The 20,052-nt window shown below is 42.7% G+C and overlaps 1 protein-coding gene across 2 annotated transcripts in view; it reads left to right on the top strand.

Annotated features, from left to right (window-relative positions):
- The first annotated feature begins 3,064 nt into the window (after positions 1 to 3,064).
- Positions 3,065 to 20,052, top strand: part of DNAH5 (dynein axonemal heavy chain 5) — a 257,848-nt gene continuing 240,860 nt past the window's right edge. Inside the window, exon 1 of one of the 2 annotated variants that reach the window (XM_057496308.1) lies at positions 3,065 to 3,340. In XM_057496308.1, the coding sequence (XP_057352291.1) occupies positions 3,080 to 3,340 (261 nt within the window). In that variant the 5' untranslated portion in view covers positions 3,065 to 3,079. The other variant, XM_036896717.2, reaches the window with a different exon arrangement.

The following is a 20,052-nucleotide window of genomic DNA, read 5'->3' on the forward strand; positions in this document are numbered from 1 at the left end:
ATTTGTTGAGCTAAGAATTCCTTCACTGTCTATTGTGGCTAGCTAGCCCACAATTTATAACAGGCATCAAAAATTTCCCCCCAAATTATGGAAGTGAAACAGTTAATCAAATTCTATCCATTGATCTATTTCTTTTGTGTGTGTGTAAATTAGCAAAAGTTACTATTATATAATTTTAGTGACAAATACAATCAGTTTCCTGGAATGCTGCATTGCTGACAGAGCCCTGTAAAGCATTGTGATTTTGAAAATCAGACCTGGAGAAGGAAACATATGATTTTTAAGTCTTGAAATATATTCTAAAGCTGTACAAAAACCACTTGGTTTCTAGTTTGGTATTAGTTAATAAACAGCTATGTAGCCTCTGGTAAGTTTGTCTTTATTCTTTTTCATAAAATGATCATCTTTGTCAGATCTGAAATTTTATGATTCTATGTAAGTAGTCTCGATGTCTTTGATTCTGTGTGGGTGGCCAATACATAAATCCCCACGTGTTCATTCCTTTGGTCTTAAAATAAAGAGCTATTTTATGTGCACTCACTGTGCGCTGGGCAACAGAGGCACCAAGGATGCACCTCTTATTTAAATAGGGGCTTTAGTTTGAGGTTTAAATTTTTTTTAAGAAATGAAAGAAACTGAATTGTGTTAGCCCAATTCCTTGACTGTGGGTATCTTTTACAGCCACGGTCAGAGCAGGCAGAGTCGAAGGAACCTGTAGTGTCCTTCAGCTCAAGCATCATCCCTGCCACTCTGTCGTCTCACTCAGGGTCCCTGTCACGGAGCTGACTCCATCTCCAGAAGGTCAAGTTTAGAGTCTGGCTATGGGAGGAGCAGGAAGGCTGGCTGAGATGGCTACTGGTCCAACAACTACTAACTGCTGGAATTTATGTAGAATGTTAGCCAGGAAGCCAGAAGGGGGTCCTCTGAGGGTGGTGCCCAGGGCAGGAGGCTGTGGACTGCGATGGCTGGGGAAGTTCTGGTACTCAGGCCAGACCCAAGGAAATCTGCTCTAGCTTGAGAATCCTGAATGCTCTGGAAGTGAAGCAGAATTTTTAGCAGAAAGGGAAGACCAAAGACAAAAGTGTCTAGTTCACAATTTTGCCCAAGATAGCACAGACCAACAAACTATAGGACTGTATCGACTGTATTAGCCCTAGCTTTAAAAAATTTTTTTTAAATTTTGGTATCATTAATTTACAATTGCATGAGCAACATTATGGTTACTAGATTCCCCCATCATCAAGTCCCCAGCACATACCCCATTACAGTCACTGTCTATCAGTGTAGTAAGATGCTGTAGAATCACTACTTGTCTTTTCTGTGTTGTACAGCCCTCCCTAGCTTTCTTTCTGAAATCAGCCAGATGTGCTGGTATGCCACTATCCTTGGAGGTGACCTGCTTCCTCCTACCCTGTCATCTTCCTTACCTCTGCCATTTCAGTATAGTCCAGAGGTTAGGCACCAGGCAGCCAAGTCCCCAGATATCACAAAAATCATTCCACTCTTTCGGATCGTGGCCTTGGACAAGCTACCTCATCTCTCCCTGTGTCTCCTGTAACATAGGGCATTATGATAATGGACACATTTAGAGGGTGTTTTAAGATAAAATGAGTTTATGCACAATAATCACCTAGAAAAGTATAAGCTCTCAAGTCCCCTTCTCAAATTTAACCAGTATGGACCCCCTTCTTCCCAGGAGCTGCCTTCCCCGGTCAAGCTGAGTTTTCACTTCTATTAAGAGAATAACTCCTATTTTGAGGGCCTGGTTCTAAATTCTATTAGGGTACACAATTAGCTCTGACAAAATGCTAATAGGAGAGGCAGGATGATGACACTTTGTGGTCCCCAAGAAAGAAGGAGCTGATGGAACCAGTTACTTTGAGTCCCAAGTCAGCATTTTCTTTAGGCTAACAGGTAGGCATCGTGTGGCAAAGATGCCCTTTGTAAGGCAGAGTTACACAAATTGACCACAAATTTTTCAGAAAGTTAAAATGTCATTTTCTTCCTGCTCAATTTTGCTGTAAACCTAAAATTTCTCTAAAAAATCTTTTACTAGTAAAAAAAAAAAACAAAAAACAAAAAGAAGTCATGTACAATTTTCTTAGTTACTGCAATTTTTAGAGCTTATGCAACTTAAGAATTTTTTTTCCTATAAGAATTGGGACAACTGTTTGAATTATGGATATTTAGTAGCCTTCCTGAGCAGATGCAATCCTCTCCTCCCACAGAGATTTGGGGCTCTCTTCCTAGAGTTTATAGTCTAGTTGACTTGCACTGTTTAGTGCAGTAGCCACCAGCCACATTGGCTATGGAGCATTTGAAATTGTGGCCAATTGGAATTGATGTATGTAATGTTAGTGTAAAATACACTTAGCATTTCGAAGACTAAGTACAATAAAAAGAATGTAAATTATCTCATGGATAATTTTTATATTGATAATATACTTAAAGAACATTTTGGATATATTGGGTTAAGCAAAACCTATCATTGAAATTAATTTTACCAGTTTCTTTTTAACTTTTAAAATGTGGCTCCTAGAAAATATAAACTTACACATGTTGGCACCCATTATATTTCTAATGCGCAGTGCTAGTCCCAATGAGAGGAGAGTGCAGATATGAAATAGGTATTTATAGTCTTCTTTGGAAAGTCCTTTAAGTTAAGCAAAGTTTCTGGGAACTTCACATATGTCAAGCAGGTATTGTTCTGCCGGGTAATCAGAATTTAGGATATTCTCTTTGTCCCCTTCAGGTTAAAACTCAAGGTTGAAAATTTCCGTTGAGTTCTCGGCTGAAGAATGAGCTGTGAAGGTACCAGACGAGGAAGCCCTGAGAGAAACCTAACTCTGCGTCAAGACTGGGAAGACGTGAGAGTTAGAGTTGAAACTGCCTGAATTTCATTTTGAGTGTTTTCTCCTGAAGCTAGAAACATAAAATTCCGCAAACAAATTCCAAAGAAGCGGACACGGCTGTTAGAAGTCCCATTCAGCTGAGACCGCCCGAACTCCTTGGGGGCACAGCCCAGCACGGGCGGCCGAGGCTCGGCCTCGGGGCTGCGGGGCCAGCCCGGACGGGCCAGATGCGGACGGGCCACCTGTGCACGGGCCAGCCGCGGACGGGCCAGCTGAGGGCCGGGGGCGCTCGCGCGCGCGGAGCAAGCGGAGGGGGCCGGGTCCAGGCGGAGCTTCGCTCGTCGCCACGGCAACCGCGGAGCTGCAAACAGCCGCGCGGACGCCGGGGAGCAGCGCGCGCGGGAGACGCCGGCTACCGCGGGGTCCTGACCCGCCGCCCCGGCCCGGGTCCCGGAGGAGCGCCGTCGCGCGGCGTCATGGACAAGCCGGTACTGTGCGCGCGCCGCCCGCGCTGCTGCCTCGCCCCGTCGCCCGCGGCGCATGCGCGGCGGAGGGGCCGCTCGGAGAGGGAATCCGCGGGGCGCGCGGCGGGGCGGGCGTCCTCTGTGCGTGCGAGCCGAAGTCCGAGGTGCTGTCCGGGGCTTGCAGGGCTGCGGTGGCTGGGTTCTGAGCTGCGCAGGCTTTTCTTTGGTGTCAGTCATGCCCACCAGGGCCCCCTTGGACCCTGCAAGAGCAATACGTTCAGGGACTACCTCTTTCCTTTACTTCAGCTTGAGGAAAAGCCTTGGTGTCACGACGTGGACCCAAGCAACCGCTGACCCACGGCGAGCATCAGATATCCAGGTGTGGCGAGGCTGCTTTTGTGTCCAGTGCGTTGGCTATTCTCACCGGCTCTCGTTAGCGTCTGGGTTTGGACAAAAGCAAAGGTTTAGTGCCCTTGGAGAGAGGGAGAGGGCTGGTGTTCAGAGGAAGCCCCACTGCCTTCTGCCTTTTATTCCCCCCCCCCGCCCGCCCGCGGTGCACAGCAGGTGAGAAACGGCGGGAGGCCTGCTCTGTGCATTTAAATCAGCGTTCCCTTCATTTGGCTTGTTTCTTTCTCTTTCTCTTCAACGAATATTGTGGGGTGAAAAAAAAAATTCCAAGTACTTAAAATTTGCATTTACCATCAAGGGAGACTCTATTTATGTATTTTTCATTTGTACCATCTATAGCTATATAACTACAGGCATCTATTGTACTAGTCAGTAAAATAGGTACCCTGTCATGATGTAATAAACATAAATTTATACTTATTTACTTAAGAGTAATGTATATAGTTTATGTGAGTAATATTTCAATGTTTTCCCCCTCTCTGTTGGAAATACCTTACTCAAAATGAGCTAATTCTTGGGAGTATCTTCTCATGGTAGACTCATTAATGTTATTTTCATGTAATTTATATGTCATAAATATTTGGAATTTCTAATATATCTATTTTGTGCATCATTAGGACAAATCTCATTTTTCCTTTTTAGCCTTTTTATTGAGTCCCCCATTTTCTGTCAAAGAAATTAGAGTCCTTGAAATGACAGATGGCATTTCTATGTCTAATACCAATAAACTAAAGACTTTTCTGTCTTAATTTAAAATTAATGTCATATAATCTTACATGTTTATCAAATTTTACCCTGTAAGGATATAAAACATGGCTCTCAGCCTTATACCATGTTCTTATGTTCTATTAATTATGCTTGCTTTAAGATTTAAAAAAGGTCTCTAAAGCAATATTATTCCAATTTTATAAAAATAAAGTATGTAAATATGTATAGAAAATAGAAGAAAAGGACATATACTAAAACATTGATACCAGTTATCTCTGACTGGTGTCATTAAGGAGGATAGACGTATGATAAAATATATTTATATATTTATAAATTAATGTATATTAAACATCTGAAATTATACATTTAAAAACAAATTATATTAATTATGAATTATAAATAAATAGGCAAATACATAATACGTATATATGCATTTTGTAGTTAAAAAAAAATTTCGAAGACTAATGACCCCTAAATGTTCAGACAGCTTTCCTCTCCTCAGACAAACTTAGCATCGTTTGGTAAATATTTTCTCTTTTCTGTGCACACAGGTCATTTCCCTGTAAACATTATTTTGCTGCTTGTGTTCTGTCTTTCAGCTAAGTGAGCAGCCCTACTTTACATAAATTAGAAATAGAAAGTAGTGGAGGACCATGCCCAGATCAACGTGAAGAGCAGCAAGAATGAAATAAGTGCGTGGTTCAGTGCTGCTTCCTACACAGAATCATTTTCCTAACCCTCATCAGGGTTGCACTATTTAGGAAAAAATAGAAACAAGTAGACACCAAAGCAAAGTATGTAGCGTGCAAATGGTTACATCTGTGAAATGTGACCTCTGCGGAACCTTAAAATCCTCTGGGGAGGCAGGGGTCCCCTGCTTTTCTCCCAAGTTCAGGTAATGGCAAATCTGAGACCAGTATCAGCCTTAGAAAAAGGCTGCTATGAGCATGGATGTTTCGAGGAATTGGTTCCTGCTACAGAAGAAATGTTAGGAGGAAGTTTACCTGTTACATTTCTCCTTTAGTCATGCTAAGCTCTTTCCTGGCACTGAGCTCTGTGGCTGATTGTTTATACCTCTCTCCTGTTTGCATTTGGCTTTAACTTTCTAGTGCTACTTTTAACAGAGGGGGGAGAAAAAGCTGGAACTGTTCACTCATTACTTTGCTTATGAATAAAAACCAATAGCTTCACTTCAAGAGTGAATTGTGTACCAGAGTATTGTGGTGTCCCTGGCTGCTGAGGCACTGTCCTGACAGGAAGCCAGCATCCAACCGTGTGTGTGTGGGGGGGGTGGGGGTGGGGGGCTGAGTCTGCACCTCCTCCAGGGGACAGGCCCAGCCCCCTGCCACCTCCCCTGTGTGGCTTGGTGGTTCTGGAATCTGCTGAGCAAACAATGCTTTCTTTTTGCATTTACTCCTCTCTAGAGAAAATATATGGAGAGTGGGGCTGGGGTAGGAAAGGTGGCATTATAAGATACTTAGCTGTCCCTTCAGCACAATAAGCACTTAGCTAAGTACCTACCGTTTAAAATGCCGTCCGAGAGCACTGGGCAATATAACCATTGTTCTTTTCCTCATTTTCCTTCCCTTCCTTTCTTTACCTCTTCTTCCTTCTCTCTCTTCTTCCCTGCCTCCCTCCTTGTTTCTTCCCTTCTACAATATGTTTATTGAATGCTGTCTGGGAGGCCCTTTTCTCAAATTCCCCTTTACAATTCTGAAACACTCCTAACACTATTTTTTTTTGGACAATTAATGACATTTTTGTGGGGTCCAAGTGAGATGAACGAATTGTGGTCATTGCTTACTGCTTTTGAGTTACTTACAATAAAATCAGTGGGCTTGTCTTACAGATGATGGATCATACATACTGAGAAAGGAGAGGGAACTCATAATGCTTGTCATGTTCCTGCAAGGAAGCTATCCAAAGGTTATATGCTATTTCAGTGAGTCCATTTAGAGAAAGCCTGCTGTTGTACCTACCCCAGGTGGGATCATGGAATTATGATCAGATTCCCATGGGCCAACATGTCTGCCCCTGGGAAGTAATGTGAAGACTCAGCATGTCTTTCTTTTTGGAAGCAGCCTCTAGGTTGGGCCAACAGGGCTTGGCTATGGGATGCGAGCAAAGCCTTCTGTGTCTGACCCCTGGGAGTGGATGTGGAGCTCCTTGGAATGCTTGGTCATTGGGGAAAATAAAAAAAATCTTATTCTTGGAGAGCTGAATGCCATGTGGGCCACTTCTGAACATTGCTCAACCTAGGGTAAAGAGTAAAAGTCTGTGATACACTGCTGTCCTGAAATGTCCACGGTATTGTTCCTTATGAAGATACAGAGCAAGGCCAGCTCAGAGGAAGCAGTCATCACTGATTCTGGCACTGTTCCCCCAAAGAGGTGGGCGTGTCAGAACTGTGCTGGGGATTGGTGGAGGACATTAGGGAGCAGACAGGTAAGAGTCCTTGCTCATGTGTGGAGCTGACAGCCTGTGGGGAAGACAGCCAAGGAGAGGGCAGAGAAGGGCATGGGGAGGAGGCCACTGTGGGAGGTGGAAGGAGGCAGGAGGCAGTGGTGACTGGGGATAAGTGAGGGCCCTGAGGGTCATTGCTGAGAGAGAAGAAAAGGACCATGCCCTCCTGAAAGCCCACAGGCTTTGTTAGTAAAAAGATGTCAGTGTAATGGACAGGGCTGGTTTTGATAAGTATCACAGTTGACTGCGTACCCTGTGTTATGGGCTGAACTGTATCCTAGCCAGATTCCTATGCTGATGTCTTAACCCCTAGCAACTCCAAATGTGGCTGCGTTTGGAGAAAGTGTCTTTACAAAGGTAATTCAAGTTAAATGAAGTGAAACGTGTGGGCTCTGATCCAATGTGACTGGTGTCCTTATAAGAAGAGATTAGGACACAGACACACAGAGATGGACTGGTGACCCTGTGAGGACGCAGCAAGGAGGCAGCCGCCTGCAAGCTAGAGAGAGAAGCCTCAGGAGAAACCAAACCTGCTGACACCTTGATCCTGGACTTCTAGGCTCCATAACTGAGAAAATCAATTCCTGCTAAGCACTTAGCATGTGATGCTTTGTTGTGGCAAGTAAGCTAAGACACTAGATGGCGTGCAGTTATCTCAGCTAATCCCTCTCATACCCGGTGAGGTGGGTGCTGTCATGATCTCCATTTACACAAAAACTGAGGCAAAAAAGTTGATCATCTCATTGGGAAAATAAGCATGGAAAACACTGCTGAAAATCTTAACAAGGGATTAAAATGGAAATGGACGCAGTGCAAAATGCATGTGATTATCATGGCATGGACAGAAGACAGAGGGGTCAGTGTGGGACAAAGCCTCAAAGTGGCCACCATCAGCCCCTCAGAGTCCCGTCTGATGACAAGCCTGGGAGCTTCTGGAACGTGGTCAGTCTGCCTGCACAGATCCGGGCACCCTGCCACTTGCGTCTGATGGCAGCTGCGGGATGGGCTGTGGCAGTGAGTCTGCACAGCTGTTCCAAGAGAACCTAAGGAAGCGGATGGCTAGCCACACAGGTAGAAGAAATGTTACAGGCAAACGTGCTCATGGTACCAGACAAGCAGATGGAGTTAGCCGAGTGGCAGTCTTGGAGCAAAGAGGCAGAGCCAGGTGAAGAGCTGTCACATTGTCACTCCTTTCCAACCAGGTCAGGACTCCTGGTCCACCTACGCATGTAAGTGGAGGACTGTCAGACCTGTGGGGGCTTCTCTATAGTGATAATGCTGAGGACTAGGATAAGCTTATTTTCTGTGTCATATCGGGCTTTGATTATTTGTAGTAGTTGTGTCTGGGGTTAGGTATCTCTTCATACCTGTGGTGTGCAATGAATCATTTTACAACAGTATTCTACTCTTTGTTTGCTGAAGTTTCTTATAGTCATGATTTTAAAGGTCTGTATTTCTCTAATGTATCCTCCTTTTTTGGCTATCACAGAATTAATGATGGTACTTTTTCAGGAAGGTCAATGTAAATAATTAGTGATCTCAGTGGTCAAGTTCCTTTTGGGGAGGAAGTGGTCTTTGGGAAAAACGAGCTCCGTTACGCCACTCTAGCCAGGAAGTGAGGCCTGCGGGGAAAGCCCGAATGACCCAGGAGGACTGCTGACAGCAGGTTTGCTGTCCCATGGGTAGGTGAGGTGTGGAGGGGGCAGGGAGGCCTGGGAAGGAAGGCTGCGGATGCCTGGAGCTGGTGCCTCGGCATGTCTAGTGCAAGAATCACTGAGAGGTCTCCCAGGCAGGGATGAGCAGAGAGCCTGAGAGTGAGAATGTCCATAGTTCACGGATGTCATGGTCCATCCCCCTGCTAACTTCTGAGGAGGTCTGTTTGAGTCACCTTCTTCCCTGGCATTTAAGCAACGGGCTGTATCCACTTGTACCCCCCACATCCCACCCTAGAGGAGGAAGGTTAGAGCTGGGCGTGATCCTGAACCCTTAAGTTCCCTGGGGTCTGCTGGCCTTTTGGGGAGGGCACAGAATGGGAGCTCAGGCCAGGTTCATGTAGTTCTCCAGAGGCCAGCACATCACAGCTGGCTTCTGGGGATCTCATGGCATGTATGGCTTGTGACTATAAATTAGTGAAGCTGATCTCAGAACCATGCATGAAGAAAATCTTTTTACAGCCATGCTCATGCTTTTAAAACTCCTTTTGAGGGTGGACTATAAGATTCATTTTATTTATGTCCTTATGTTGTTAGGAGTAACACCTATGCCTATCTCTAGCCCAATGCGAGTATACTAGGCAATTAAAAATGTTTATTAACTGAATAGTCTTTTTGTAAAACCAAATCCTATGTAATCTGTATTTAGTCACCTTTACAGAGTGGGTGGAATGTTTGGTTTCCTTTTTGCTGAGAGTTAATCTCAGGGCCCATGGGTATTTAGTGCCCACTTCCCAGGCTTATGTAGACCTAGAAACTGAAAAATGAGAAATCTCTCTAGTCACTTAACTTACCTTTAAAATACATTCCACCTTCTTAAAGAGAATCTTTAGAGGGAGTAATAAAAACAGTGTATTTAACTTCTTTCTGAACATGTTGTAGCATCTGTATTGTGATTGCATTTGTTCATTAACTTCTTGATGGCTTTGGGACCTAATTTTATCTTTGTTAGACTTCCAGATTCTCCATTTTAAAGCTCAGCATGTGTAGACAGGCACACTAAGGAAAGAAGTAGGTGCCCATTGGCTATTCATTGAGGATGTTAATCACACCCTGTGTTTATGACTTCCCGTTGCCCTTTATTGGCATATATATGCTTTAAGGGTGTTAATGAATAACAGAAATAGATTTCCACTTCTCAAAAAAGAGCTTTAGTGTTTCTGGGATAATTAAGGCATCTGAACAAGAAATTGGGTCACTGCCAGCTGCTTCTGTGGTGATAGGTGGTTTAGGAGGGGTGCACCTGATTAAGATTTGCCTTGGGAGTTTTAATTATGTCTTGGAACTGTGTGTGAAAATATATGCCTCATGAGCTGATGTTTTAAATCTTATTAAAAAGATTTAAAAATGGCTAATAATGTAGTCTTACCTTCTCGATCTCTTTTAACATCAAGAAATAACATTAGATGGACATGAATACCAATAACTTGGCAATTCTTCGTTAAGTGTGTTACATAAGTACAGCTTTGTTACAAGGCAATCCCTGGCATATGAATACGTATTCTTGCAGTGGAATTTCTTAGAAACAGGCTTTTTTTTAAGTCAAGTTTTTAGGCTGTTGACACCGAAGTGAAATAAAACAGGGCCCGACCCATCACTAGTAAATTAGGAAGTGCAAAGAAATTGGGTTAAAATTTGTATGCATTTTTGTCAAAGGTGAAAGACCAAAGATTAGGTGCAAATGATCTTTTAAAATAGTGATATGCACATTCTCAAGATTTCTTAAATATGCCATGTGCGATTTTGTGGGTAATTGGGAATATGGCAGACTTTTCGGTTGGGGTCTGAGGGACATGGTGGGATTAGTATGCCCATGGGGAAGAGGAGGATAATCAGTCATTTTAGGCAGAACAAGGGGTATTGAAGAATTCCAAGCAGTTCACAGCTGCTCAGCAGCTCAACAGTTCCTGTTTCTGCAGCTCAGCTAGCAAGCACCACCACGCCAGTCTTTGTGGACACATACCAGACAAACGCTTCATTCTGTAAAGGAGGAGAGAGCTCCTTTTAACAAGACTTCGCACTTGTGGTGACACGCACAATATTAGTTTAAAACAATTTAGTTCTTGACTGTTTAAAAGATACCTGTTTCCTGGAAGGTAGGTAAGGGGGTGGGCAGAAGGGGCAAAATGAACTTTTGTTGGATTCTTTGTGAGACACTGCTTTTTTTATGACACTGCTTTGCAGCCTTTTGGGTTTAGGTTCTCAGCTCCTAAGAAGCACTTGCTTTATTTATATTAAGATTACTTTTTTAAAAAGCCTATTAATTCCTTATTTGTGTACTGGAGGATATTGCAGTGAAATAAAGGATTTTGCTTAATGCTTGTTACATATGACACTCCAACTTCTGTACAAAATTTAATCCTGATCGTGTTTTTAAGAGATGAAGACATATATTTGCCTAAAGTCTGCACTGAAGGGCAGGAAAAGAAAGAAATTGTTCTCTTCCTGTTTTAGGCTTCGTGTGCTTTTAGATATGTTTGTATCCCCTCCTGAACACATGAACCCCTGTAGCAGGAAAGTAAAGAGCTTCCTCGTCACACCCTCTCTTTTCAGTCTCTGCCTCCCCTTCCACCTCCTCTTCTCCCCCAGGCCTCTACCCTGTTCCCTTGGGTCTGGGTCTACCTGAAAAGCACGCATGTAGTTAACAGAGTAATTCAGGCCGGCATCAGCCTGCTTACCAGGGCTGAGCAGAGAAGCCGTCTGGGTATACTGTGTCGTTGGTTTGTGCGGCTGACACAGACCTCACGTGTTCACTTTCAGCCCTTGGTCTTGAAAAAGACCAGCTTAAAGAACATGAACTAACAGTCAAGGTTTGTCATACTCTCAGCTGGGCCTGACACCATTTTCCCCTTTTACCATTGTTTTTTTTTTTACTTTGTTAAAAAATAAATAAATAGGGCTTTCCTACTAGTCAGGTTGAGGCATGCTCTAGGGAGGCAAAGTCCAGGCTTGTAGGGTAGATGAAGTGAATCCAGCCCCTTGACCCCTATTGTGCTCTGAAAGGGGAGCTGCTGGTGCGAAGTATTTTGAAAAAAAATCAGAAGAGCCTCAGACATTTTATTTGCATGTTTCTGGATTCCTTCAGTTAATTGATTCAGGATTAACCATTTCAATGTCTGCTATCTGTTTTGCAGTTTACATTTCTTCCTTTTCCTTTTTTAAACAAGAGATTCCCTTTAATAATAAAGCTGTAGAGTCATTCAATGATTTTTAAGTTTTTTAAAGCGAATGTGTATAGTTCCCTTGTGGCAGTTTCTCCCCTTCCTTCCTTTTTCATTATACTTTTTATTGGTTTTTCTCTTGTTTTATTAGTTAAGAACACAGAAACTGGAGCCAGTCTTGCTGGGTCTGAATCCTGTCCATACCACTCATTAGTGTGACCTCGAGTGGGCAACTTCACCTCTCTGTGCTTTAAATTTTTTTTTATACACACAATACTGGCCTAAATTTTTATTAAGATTTGATGGATTCTAGTTATTAACAAGTTTAACATAAAATTATACTTAAATAAATATAATCAGCAAAAACATAACTTTGGAATAAAAATAAATACAAAAATTTCACACTTTCATTGAAAGTATGCATTTGGGTGGGTAATTAATTTATATACTTGTAACCTTTGGTGGTTCCACAACTTCAATGAAATAGAATAAATCATGAGTGAAATGATGAGTTTCTATATGAAGTGCCTAATATGCATCCTTTAAATCAATACCATGCATATTCATATGTAAAGTTTTTAGGATGACAAATGAGCTTGCTTCTTACTTGTTAGATCACACCCCCTCTTTTGCAGAGGAATGTTGACAATAACTTTAACTTAAAATTTTTAAATTTTAAAGGAATTTTAGCAAATTCAAGATACTCATTTTGAACTTTTTCCAAAATGAAGCAAGTGGTATTATACTGTATTTTCAAAATTGTTCTTTAATCTTTCATCAGTAGCCAATTCCAACAATAATGTCCTAAAAAGTTGTAGTTGAATTTAAGTTACCTTTTGATGAAAGAATTATTGATCTATGAATTTCTTATGAAAAGTTTTTTGATGAAACATTACACTTGAAGCATTATATCAAATGTGTAAAAAGTATGAGGTAACTTTTCACAGATGTCCAACGTCAAGAACATCACCTAAATAATTGATAACTGTGGCTAACTTATGAAACATGCAATCACACACATACCCACTCTCTTCTTTCTTTTTTCTCTTCTTTCCTTTGCGTTTGCTCTCAATCTTACCTGAATTGAGAAATACTGCATTCCTTCCTTGAACCCAAGTATTGAAATAATTAAAAACACAAAGATACCAAACAAATAAGCCTGTTTTATTTTTCAATTTACATATTTATAAAATTGAGATCAAACCAGCTTCTCATATTGCAGCTTTAAGCATTCTTTCTCTTTTTTTTTCTTAAGGTATTATTGATATACACTTTATGAAGGTTTCACATGAAACAACAATGTGGTTACTGCATTCACCCATATTATCGTGTCCCCTCCATACCCCATTGCAGTCACTGTCCATCAGTGTAGTAAGATTCTAAGCATTCTTTCTGCTGTTCATTCTCAGCAAAACTTTTCCCCTTGACTTTGCTCAACAGCCAGTTAGAGTTCTTTGTGATCAGTGTTTACAGTTTCACTTAACAAAGAGAATAATCTTGAATTTGATGCATTTTACAGTTTTTATTATATCACTAAGGACACTTCAGCTGAATTGTTTTTCATAAGTTCTTCAATGTTTTAATCTATAAAAATGGGCTAATAATGGTAACTACTTCGTAGGCATAGTGTGAGTTGATATTTGTGAAGTGATTAGAACAGAGCCTAGTAGAGAGTAACGGTAGTGATTAAAATAAAATTAAAACAAAAGTAAACCTAGGAAATGAGATAAGCAAAAACATAAATGTTAATCTGTGAGCCTACCTCTCAGTCTCAGGAATAATCACTGTCAATAGTCTCTCTCCCCTCCATATATGCACATGTAATTATTTTTCATTTTAAATTATTTTTTATATAAATAGATTCATACTCTTTTGGTAGCCGATATTTTTTTTCATTTTACAACAAATCATGAACATGTTCCAATTCCATTAAAAGGCTTATTTTATGTGATTTGTAGTGGCTGTGTAGAATTCCACTGTATAGCTCTATAACAAATTATTTTATGACTCTCTTACTGTGAAGCTGTAATGGCTCATTATAAAGTATTTCTCACAATAATTATAGTATATAGATAGGCTGTTATCACAATATCTTGATGCTTCTGCTCCCATCCTGCGAGCAGCACCCCCTCCGCTGCCTGGCTTTCTATGTCCCATGGGTCTCCTGTGACCCCACTTAATACACAGCCCACTTTCTGCTCTGACTTCATTTGAGAAATGCTGTTCTAGGAAAGGGTTTGGTTATCAAAATGCCTTGTGTAAATAGCAAACACCCCCCTCCCCAAATTAAAGTAAAACAGAACCGAAAGCCTCATCAAGCACTCTGAAGTGCCTACTCTCAAGAACAGGAGGCTAAGGGAGCAGTGGTAACAAAACACACACAGTGAATGGACAAGGAGAACATTCTCTGGGATTTAAATGTATCCTACTTTGTACTCTATCTACAATAAAACAATTTGCAACTTTTTAAAATTTAGTATTTCTTAAATCTTTAGATTATCACAAATAAATTTCAGTTTGTCAAAAATAGCAAATCTTATCAACCAAATTAAGAACAGAGCCAGCTCCAGATGGAATTTGTAATTAGGTAAAGAAGCCAACAAATGGTTAAGGCTCGCCACCTACTGGCTGCCCAGGAAGTGGCTTCCTTGAATTAGGCTTTTTTTGGGTTTGGTGGTCACGTGAAGGGTTTATACAGTTCATCCTTATGTTCGTTTTTCTCCAGGCAGAAGTAGTCATTATTTGAGGAGTCCTACTGAGGCATCTTATTCAATTCTCTCATAGTTGGTGGGTAATGATGTGTCAAATTTAGTTTATTTGCTAATAGGATCTTTCTCTGGTGAGAAATGGATGGGTGATATGTTACTAAAGCAACTCTTAGTCTAATTCACTGCAGGGGATCACTTGTTTTATGTCTTGTGTTTTGGTTACTATAGTGTCCTATATCATTTTCAGCTGCCAAAAAGAAAACTAGCCAGGAATATTTCATCTCTACCATGCTCAGCTTCTAAGTTCACCAAAGACCCCATTTCAATTAGGAACATCTTGGAATGAGTTCCCTAAAAAGCAGAGCCAGAGGCATGGATTTGCGTTACCGGTTCATTAGGGGTGCATTTCCAGGGGAGCAAGCATGGGGGTAGAGCAGAGTCAGGAAGGGAAGGAGGGAGAATCAGTGTGAGGGTGTGGTATTTCCAGGCCACAGCCAGGTAGCAGTCCAGTGGGACTGTCTGCTGTGAGGCCACATGAACCTAAGACGGACCAGTGGAGGGAAGGAAGAGAGAATTTATTTCATGCTCTACTTTCCCCTTGGTGAAGGCTTGCTTCACTGACGTTAATTACCCTGCTCATCTGCTTGTGCATTACGGGCGGCAAGCAGATTCCAGGTGTGTGGAGGCGAGCGGCATGCAGTCTGGCTGTGAGGCAAGAGATATTACGGGCCGTGGCTATGAGAAGGCGCTCAGTGCCCACCCAGATTTGGTTATGGGAACACCAGCAGAGTTTGAGGCAGCAGCTGCAGCTGGGGCAGGAAAAGTGGTCCAGGGCCGCAGAGATAGGCGATGCTGAGGGAGGAGGGCATGTGGACGTGTGGGGCTTGGTGACCTTGCTTAGTGTGTTTTCCCCAGATTCTGCTCACAGGAAGTGAAAAAATATTGGTTATGGATTTTAATAGGTTTTCTAGTAAATGCTTCCTGCAGGATTCCTGGAAGTAGTTACACAGTAGGTATATCATGTGTGGGTTAGGATTCTTTGGGTCGCAAGAAACCTAACCCAGCTAAAGCAGAAGGGAGTGGGCCGGAATGGGCCGGGGTCATGCTGGATCTGAGAAAGGTGCAGGAGCCAGGACAGGCATGGAAGCCAGACTCTCCTTGCTGTGCATGTGGGCATATGCTTCATTCCTTTCTAAACACTGTTCCCCTCTCCCTCCGTAACCCAGAAGGACTGAGAGATCAAGATGATGAAAGGCTGATGGAGATCAAAGTATTGACACATTATTACTGATAAAGCTGATTAGAAAACATAGCTTTCGGGTTTCTCCAACAGCTGGATAAATGGGGGCCTCCTTTTCAACTTCAGAAGTGTGTTTCTTAGACCACTGATGGTCAAATCACTTGGATTTTCATGCCACACATATTTATTGAGCACCTGCTGTGAGTCAGGTGCTCTTCTAAGTACTGGGCTGCAGGAATGAACACCAAGTTCCTGCCCTCCTTAGCCTCCCTTCTGTGTCAGCTGCTGATGGACACTGTGGACAAAAATCATTGAAGCAAGGGGGCTGGAACCCTCTGGAGGTGGAATGGGGGGCTTGTTATTGTATATAGAGTGGTCAGAAGTTGCCTCACTGATAAGGGGGCTTTTGAACCAGGTCTCAAAGGACTTGAGAGAATCATGTGGCTCTCTGGCAAATGGGGTTCCACAGAGCAAGAATATCATGTGCAAAGGTGCTGTGGCCTGAGTGTGCTTGCCTGTTATTGGAATGGCTGAGGGAGGTTATAAGAACCAAGAGAGATGCCTCACTACCAGAACCTAGCACCTTTCAGCACTACTGTGACAGTGAATTTTATGTGTTAACTTGGCTAGGAACAGAACCAGATATTTGGTCAAACACTAGTGCAGATGTTGATGGGAATATATGTCTTAGATGAGATTAACGATTAAATCAGCAGAATTTTAGTGATGCAGATTACCCTTCATAAAATGGGTGGGCTTCATCCAATCAGTTGAAGGTCTTAAGAGAAAAAAGGTGGAGGTCCCCCAGGAAGAGGGAATACTCCTTTCAGATTGTCTTCAGACTTGAGCTGCAGCATCAACTCTTCCCTGGGTCTCCAGCCTGCCAGCCTACCCTGCAGATCCACAGACTTGAAGCTGTGGTGCATCTGTGCATGAAGGTGCTTGATGTCCTCTTCTCATGGAGGATGACCCTTGGCCCCCTGTGCATCAAAGCTGTGCCAGCTTCCCCTCAGTTCTCACCGAATTCCCATAGAGTGCATGTGCAGTGCCTTCCTCAAGTCTGAGCCACACTCTGGGGCCTGAAATATTACCTGGGAGAGTTTGCCTTTCTGATCTTCCCACCCTGACTCTCCCCTGAGATTCTGTGCCATCTTCTGTGGATCTTCCTTTTCCATTGGCCAAAATAAGGGAAAGGAGAGAAAACCCCCTAAAATCCTTATGTAAATAACCCAGCTCTTATGGATCAGTCTTCCTGAGGACATCCCCAGCTCATTTCTCACGTCTGCAGGTATCCAGATGCGTCTGAATCCCATTTGGCTTGGGCTGAAACCCAGGGCATCAGTGTAAAAGGTCTGTGATGATTCCCTCACCCTCAAAAGAGAATTTGGAGCTGCCTGTTTGGCGATAAACCAGAGAGGCAAGAAAGGGGGAAGGATTAAGCCAGACTAGGGAAGGGAATAGGAGGAGGGGCGAGGGGACACACAACACTGTGGAAGGTCTGTGTGTGAGAAGTCCTGGAACAACTCTGGGATGTGGAAGAGGGGCTCTGGAGAAACATCACTGTGGGTATGAATGGAATGCCTTTCATATTCATGGAGATACACAAGTAATAATAAGAATTTTTAAAGCCACACTTGGCTCCAGGACTCTGATACTTTATATAGGACTCGGCAGCAAGACTGAGCCATGTGAATCCCAGCTTTTTATGCAGGGTCACAAACGTCTACTTGACCTCTATGTGGTATGAAAGTAAGAAGACTTTTCGATCAGACCGACCCTTGCATTCCAGCTGGGTGACCCACAGTGAGATGCTTCCAAAACTGTAGTTCCTCCTCTTCTGTAGGATAGGGAGAATCGAGCTACCCTGTAGGGTTGCTATGGGAACCCAATGAGATGAAGCACGTAGAGGCTTCCTGGCACGCAGGCCTTGCTCAGCAAAGGTTACTGGGTCTTCTCCCTGTTTTTCTACTTTTCTTCCTTGCCCATCACCCAGTGAGGCTGGAATAGATTTTCTGCTCCTCATGAGCTAATGAAATCTTCTGAAGACCCCTGACTCTTGGCATGGCTTTTTTTTCTGCGAAGAGCAGGGGCCAAGGAAATGCCAATCAGTGGGACTGAAGGTGTAACTGGGAAGTTACATCTGAGAGGTGACAGCTCCTCATATAGCGCTAAAAGTATTTATCCTGGATCTTAATTAATTTCTAGAGTTGCTGTTAGTGAACCATGCTATCAAATCTGCTAATGTGAGTGACGTTTTTATAATCAAACATTTCCAAAATACCAATGCATTCCTCCCTAGCAATAGCACTGCATGGAGATTAGCCCCATCTTGTGGAGAAGCCAAAAGATATTTCAGTGACATACTGCTCGAGGTTGAGGAATTGAAGCAAAATTTGAATTTTAATATTATATTTTTCACAAAATACTTTAAAGTTTTATATAATCAGACCTGTATATTTTATGTGGAACTTATAAATGTTATTTTTCATAGGTGATGAAATCACTTTATCAGGTAACACTGACTGTAATTGCACTCTTAAAAAAAATCAAAAGCAAAACCCCCCTCCAGATGGCTGACTCTTAATTTCTTGCACAAAGCATTATTTTCACAATTCTAATGCATTCCCTTGTGTTGGTTTTAAGCTAATCTAGGACAAAGTGTGCTTATGATTACCTTGGACTTGAAGGAGGATTCCTGTAAGTTCTCAAAAGCTAGGTAAACCACTTAACAGACAAAAAGCAGTGAGGTATTGCTGAGAAGGTTTTGCATTTACATAATTGAAAATTCCTCCATTTTGTAGAAGTTTAACCATGTTGTACAATGCAACGGATTGATAATTTTTCTTTCTCTGGATATGTCAGATGTTAAGGAAAAGGCCAAAGCAGGATGCAGAATCACTTCTTACTAGAGAATCTTAGACCAACTCTTTGCCTTCAGATAATACATGAAGACCATGAGCAAGGAGCCCTGAGGTCTAGTCCTGGCCAGGTACCACCTGCCTCCATCAACTGGGGGAAGTGACTTAACCTCTCCAGGGGTCAGTTTCCTAATCTGTCCTGTGAAGAGGTTGGAAAAAATGATCTTGTAAGATTCCACCTTTCAGGTGTTAAGAGTGAGAGCAGAGCAGAAGCTTTGCACGATACGTAGGAAGAGAGGCATAGTGACTTCTGCCTCCTGTGAGGCCCCAGGTGTGTTTGGGAGAGATGTGGCGTATTCGTTTATACATTTTAAAGTTGCTCAAAATAATTCTTCTGTTTGTTTTAAGCCACCAACTTGAGATATGGTCAGGGCCATTTCTTTTTCAACTTATTTTACATTTTTAGGGATTTCTCTTTAAAAAAATTTTGATACATTGTGTCCTATGATTATGTGTTGAACCATAATAATGAAAAACTATTAAACATAGTGCGTTCAGAGAATAATAGCTTTCGTCTCTGTTCGCCCCCCTGTTCTTTCCTACTCTCTACTTGGAAGTAACTTTCTGATTTTCAGTTTTTGGTGTATTTTTCTGTTGTTTGTCTTTGAAAGGATGAGCAAATACGCGTGCAGTGGTGCATCTGTGGGTTCCCCCGTTTTTACACCAAGAGTGGCCTACAGCACCCTGCTCTGTACCGTGGCTGTTTTCTCCGAATACTGTGTCCACAGAGATCGCCTGTGCAGGATGCAGAGGCCTCCCCGCGCCCCTTTCCTCCCGTATGCCGTGCGCCGTGGTTTAGGCAGACAGTCGCTGAGGGGCGGGCATTTGGATGGAGCTGTAACACCCTCGGCTTCTTTTTTTTTCTGGAAATTTTTTTTCTTTGCGTTCCAATTCGTTCCTCTCAGCTCTCCAGCTGGCGCCCCCTCCCTCGTTTCTGTCATTTGCTCCTTTCTCTCTGCTCACACAGTGAACTCACTCATCTGGTGCCCCAAATCCAGCCCTCATCTCACCTTCCACCTTGTCTGTGGGGAGCTGATTTACATCTCATCCCTTTTATGCTGATGGCTCCCAAATCCATAGCCTTAAGCCCCTCTCTTTTCTGAGATTTGGATTTACATTTCCAACTTTCCTTTGCAACATTTCCACGCGAGTATTTTTTAGATACCTCACATTCAACTTGCCCCCAAGCGAAACTCATCAGCTTCCTCGTAAACCGCTCATCTTCGGGTATCACTCATCTCGGATAATAGCTTCACCATTTCCTGCATTGTCCAGATGGGACATTTTAGCATCTCCTTCAGATCTTCTTATACCCAATTTCTACTCAGCCACCAGGGTCTGTCAGTTCTGTCTCAGCTCCATTCCTACGGCTACCGCACTATCGGGGTCCTGGTCTGGCCTTGGATTTGGAATCTGGA

Source organism: Manis pentadactyla, chromosome 2 (genome assembly GCF_030020395.1).
Source record: "Manis pentadactyla isolate mManPen7 chromosome 2, mManPen7.hap1, whole genome shotgun sequence".
Taxonomy (NCBI): domain Eukaryota; kingdom Metazoa; phylum Chordata; class Mammalia; order Pholidota; family Manidae; genus Manis; species Manis pentadactyla.